At 43.6% G+C, this 5,768-nt stretch overlaps 1 protein-coding gene across 1 annotated transcript; it reads right to left on the bottom strand.

The window, feature by feature from the left end:
* Positions 1–1,306: 1,306 nt before the first annotated feature.
* On the bottom strand, positions 1,307–1,885 carry LOC138904681 (uncharacterized). The gene has a single exon (XM_070193189.1). The coding sequence runs from the start codon at positions 1,883–1,885 to the stop codon at positions 1,307–1,309; it is 579 nt and encodes a 192-aa protein (XP_070049290.1).
* Positions 1,886–5,768: the final 3,883 nt, after the last annotated feature.

The following is a 5,768-nucleotide window of genomic DNA, read 5'->3' as shown; positions in this document are numbered from 1 at the left end:
CGCTACCTCAGATTGAGATCCTTTTGTTTGAACAAGTGCTGGAGACTCTGATAATCCGTAAACACCTCACAAGACACACCGTAGAGGTAATGCCTCCAAATCTTCAATGCATGAATGATGGAAGCTAACTCCAAATAATGAACATGGTAGTTTTTCCCATGAGGCTTCAACTGGCGCAAAGCATAAGCAATCAGTCTACCCTCCTGCATCAACACACACCCAATGCCGATCCATGAACATCAAAATATGTTGTATAAGAGCCTAAAGCTGACAGCAAAACTAGAACTGGAGCTGTGGTCAAGGCAGACTTGAGCTTCTGAAAGCTCTCCTCACACTCATCCGACCACCTAAAAGGAGCACCTTTTGGGTTAGTTTGGTCAGGGGCGATGCAATGCACGAGAAAACCTCCACAAAGTGACGATAATAACCGGCCAAGCCAAGAAAGCTCCTCACTGGACATCATGTGTCCCAAGAATGCCACTGAACTAAGCCAAAACTCACACTTGGAGAACTTGACATAAAGCTTCTCCTCCCTCAGCCACTGCAACACAATCCGCAGATGCCGGGCATGCTCTTCCTGGCTACGAGAGTACACCAGGATATCATCAATGAATTCAATAACAAACAAGTCAAGATAAGGCTGAAACACAATGTTCAGCAGATGCATGAACGCTGCTGGATCGTTGGTCAGCCCAAAAGACATCACAAGAAACTCATAACGACTGTAATGGGTCCTGAATGTTGTCTTTACAATATCTGAATACCGAATCTTCAACTGGTGAAACCCAGACCTCAAATCAATCTTGGAGAACACCATTGCTCCCTGAAGTTGGTCAAATAGATCATCAATATGCGGCAAAGGATACTTGTTCTTGATTGTAACTTTGTTCAACTGCCTATAATCAATGCACATTCTCATAGTATCGTCCTTCATCTTCACAAATAACACCGGTGCACCCCAAGGTGACACACTAGGCCTAATAAACCCTTATCAAGGAGTTCCTGAAGCTGCTCCTTCAATTTCTTCAACTCAGCTGATTCCATGCGATATGGTGGAATAGAAATGGGCCGAGTGCCGGCACCGAGTCAATACCGAAGTCAATATCCCTGTCGGATGGCATGCCCGGCAAGTCTGCAGGAAACACATCCGGAAATTCATGCACCGCCGGAAAGAATCAATAGTAGGAGCATCAGTACTAACATCCCTCACAAAGGACAAATAAGATAAACAACCCTTCCCAACCATCCGCTGGGCCTTCAAGTATGAAATCACTCTACTAGGAACATAGTCTAGAGAACCTCTCAACTAAATCCTAGGTAACCCCGGCATCGCCAACGTCACAGTCTTAGTATGATAATCTAGAACAGCATGACATGGAGACAACCAATCCATACCCAAGATCACATCAAAATCAACCATGCTAAGCAACAAGAGATCAACTTTAGTATCCAAACTCCCAATGGTCACTAAACACGACCGATATACACGGTCTACAATGATAGTATCGCCTACTGACGTAGAGACATGAATAGGTGAAACTAAAGACTCACAGGGCATATCCAAATGATGAGCCAAGTACGATGATACATATGAATAAGTGGAACCAGGGTCAAATTGTATAGAGGCCTCTCTGTGGAAAACTGAGACAATACAAGTGATCACTGCGTCTGAAGCGACAACATCAGGTCTGGCAGGAATAGCATAGAATCGGGCCTGCCCGTCACCTGATCGGCCTTCCCCTCTAGGGCGACCCCTAACTGACTGAGCTCCACCCCTAGCTGGTTGAGCGGGTGGTGAAGTAATGGGAGACGAAGTCGTAGGCTGACTCCTCTGCTGAGCTGGACCTCCCGTAAGGTGGGGACAATACCTATTGATGTGGCCCATATCTCCACACTTGAAACAACCCCTCCCTACGAATGGCGATGGGGACTAGAGAGAACCCCGAGCACCAGAATACCCGCTAGAAGAACCCGATGCTGATGAGCCCTGAACCGAAGGTGCATGGGATGAACTCTGAGCTGGTAGGGCACTGAGAGATGACTGGCCCTCATGATAACTATATGAACCATGCATGGATGATGCACTACGATGAACTGGACGACTCGTCTGAACATGTCTGTAAGGTGGACCCCTGCCGCGGTAAAACTGATCCCCTGAAGGAACATCGCTGAAATAACCTGGTCTACGAGGCCTCTTGGCCTCCCTCTCTCCACGCTCCTGGCTACGGACCATCTCTATCTGCCGAGCAATGTTGACTACCTTATCAAAGGTAGCACCAGATACCCTCTCCCTATTTATAAGCAACCGCAACTGATATGTGAGGCCATCAAAGAACCTCTGAATACCCTCCCTATCAGTGGGAACTAGCCAAACTGTGTGACGAGCCAACTCAAAAAATCTCATCTTGTACTGCGTCACAGACATGCCATCCTGACAAAGCCGCTCAAATTGTCTGTGCAGCCCCTCTTTGTGAGACTGCGGCACGAACTTCTCCAAGAAGAGAACAGCAAACTCCGGCCATGTAAGTGGTGCTACACCGACTGGCCTGCGCCTCTCATAAGCCTTCCATCAAATGAAGGCATCCCCAAAAAACTAAAAAGTAGTGATCGAGACCCCATTGGTCTCCAGAATACCCGCTGTCCGAAGCATCCGCTCACACCTATGAAGAAAACCCTGAGCATCCTCTGACTCAACACCACTAAATGATGGAGGTCGAAGAATCCCCAAATCTCTCAAGTCTCCTCTACTCATCATCTGCAATAACGGGGACTTTCGAGGCCTGAGCAGCTGCAGCCAGCTGGGCTGGTAATTCGCATGATCGAGTACAAAAAAGTGATATTTTTCCTAAGGGTTCGACAATCTCTCGAAGATAAGTACAGACGTCTCCGTGCCAATCCGAAAGACTCTACAAAACCTGCTCAAGACTCATGACACCTATGTAACCTAGGTTCTGATACCAACTTGTCACGACCCAAAAACCAACCGTCGTGATGACGCTTATTGTGGAACTAGGCAAGCCACTACTTAACTGTAAGGACCCGTAAAAATTTAAACCACAAACTCAGGGTTTCGTGGTTCGGACTTTTTGGATTGAACAGTACCCTACGGACTGAGAGGAAAATGTTTCGTAGAAGAACGCATTTCTGCGGCCCATTATGCGGCCGCATAATGGCCGCAGAGTGAAGTAGTAAGTTTGGCCAACTTGAAGTCAGTTTTGCGGTCGATTAAGCGATCGCATAATCGATATGCAGACCACATATCGATCACATAATCCCTCTTGAGTTTTTGCGGAGAGAGTTCTGCGATGCATTATGCGACCGCAGAACGAGTATGTGGACCGCATACTAGTCGCATACCTGGGTCGTAAGTTCAGGCCCCTGAGGGCCATTTCTGCGGTCACTTTGCGGACCGCATAACCATTATGCGGTCGCATATGCGACCGCAGACCTATGTCGGGGCACCATTTTTCTTAATTTAAAGCTCGACCCCCATTCCTTTAAAATACCCCTTAGGCCTATTCTGAGCTCATTGTTAGATGTTTCTATAGTGAGAGAGAGAGGGTTCAAGAGGGAGGGTCTAAGTTTTCATCAAATTGATCTTCAATCATCTCTTGAAGCTTTGGAAATATTCAAGTAGAGTACCAAATTCTTCATCCAAAAAGGTAAGACTTCATCACCCCAGCTCTTAATTTCAAACATAGCTATAATGGGGTATTAATAAGATGGTCCATGGGTGTGAGGGTTGTTTATCTTGCATGCATGTGATAAAGAGTGTGGGGGAAATAAGAAGTGAAGTAGAACCATGAACGTTTTCCTAATTTTGGGTTCAATTTGTATATTGCTAAAATAGATTGAGTTGCTAAGGGTTCCGAAAAATTGTAGAGTCTAAAGAAGCACAATTGAGGTATGTTGGCTAAACTTTCTATCTTGGAATTGAATTCCATAATGTTTCTGTAAGTTTCAAAGTGTGGGTTATGTATTAAAAAGGTTATGGCTTTGAGTTGTGTTTCAATGAAAGATAGAATTGTCTAAAAGCTTTTGTACTAAATTCATGCCCATTAGTGGCTGCTTTAACTAATGCTTTGATTTATAAATATATCCAGTGTGATTCGAGTTCTATATACTCATGTGTTGAAATTGTACATTGTCATTTCCGTGGGAGAGTATTGCAAGAGTAAATGGTGTATTGAATATTTATGATTTTTCATGTGTGTTTCTATTGTTGGTTGGTATGCTTCATTCTTTGGGAAGAAACCAGTTGTGTTTGAAGTTTCCATTTCAAATGGATTTGAAGTATATGATTTTTAAAATATCCTATATGTTGATACTTGATGGTGATCTTTGAAATTGAAAGAGGTGAATGAACCACAAATGTTGGTACTTGGAAATTATGTTTTTCATTAATTTTATAAACTCGTATGTTTTGGATATTATGAATGAAGCTACTAATGGGAATGAAAAGGAAGTTGGTAACAAAATCTTTTCAGTTATTGATTAATGGAGTACATGTCCTCTTTATTCATGGATGCGTTTGGGTAGAAGTAAGTCTAATAGGCTTGCTCGGTCGGGTTCTCTCGGTTGAGCGCCGGTCGCGCTCTCTGAGTTTGGGGCCTATGTGCCTTAGATTCTAAATTGCTCACATGTGAAATCAAAAGTCTTGAATGAAAAACCGTGTTGTTTTTGATGATAATAAAAATGTTGGGATGTGGAAAAGAACTTGATTCATGAAATACGGCCAAGCGCCAAGAATAACTTTATAATTGGGGCCACTCGTGCCATTATATTGAAAAGATGGGAAAGAAATATGAAATGTGATGACTGATTGAAAAGAAGTGATGTCTCAAATGAGATGGCCTAACTGATCGGGCTGAGATCGGATTGCGTGTAAGAACACGGTGGTATTGTGGATGAAATTGTGAATATGGTTGATGTCTCAAATGAGATGGCCTAGCCGATTGGGCCGAGATCGGACTCCGTGTAAGAACACGGTGGTATTGTGGATTGTGGCATATTGGCACTAAAAACCATTCAACCTAATAATGCGGGAATTGACTTAAAAATCTATGTGATCCATAACTTGATGTTTTAGTGTTATTGAAAGCTCTTATTGAATTCTTGACTGTTTCCCCCTGTATTATTGTTCATTCTATTGAGATAGTGTTTTAGTTTTACATACTAGTACTATTCGACAGTACTAACATTCCTTTTGCGGGGGGCACTGCATCTTTAAATGGATGCAAGTGGTTCCATAGCAGATAGTGTCGATCACTGATAGTGTTGCATCCTCTTTTCAGCGTGCTCGGTGAGCCCCATTTCATTCCAGGATCATGTATTGTAACTTTTGTTTATATTGTGGTCACGTTTTGAGGTATAGCTGGGGCCTTATTGCCGGCACCATCTTTACTCTCTTTTGTGTCTTTAGAGGCTCCGTACACACTATGTGGGTTGTATATAGGTGTTAGAAAGGTCAACGGATCATGTTGTGTTTTGGGCTCTCTTTCCACTCAGTCATAAGGTTGTATGTATTTTGAAACTTAACAATTATGTAACAAAATGATATGACTTAGTAATGTATATATGTATGAACTTTCTACTGCCTAACTAATGATAGCATGCCTTCTAACAGGCTTGCTCAACCAGGTCCACTCGGTTGAGCCCCGGTCGCGCTCCCCGAGGTTGGGGCGTGATAAGGACATATGTGGAATTAACCACAGGAACTCCTTAATACTCAGGTCAACCACTTTAGGGAAACAACTATCCAGTGAAGC

This window comes from Nicotiana tomentosiformis, chromosome 2 (genome assembly GCF_000390325.3).
Source record: "Nicotiana tomentosiformis chromosome 2, ASM39032v3, whole genome shotgun sequence".
Taxonomy (NCBI): domain Eukaryota; kingdom Viridiplantae; phylum Streptophyta; class Magnoliopsida; order Solanales; family Solanaceae; genus Nicotiana; species Nicotiana tomentosiformis.
The sequence above is the reverse complement of the archived record's forward strand: the minus strand, read 5'-3'. Positions and strand labels throughout refer to the sequence as shown.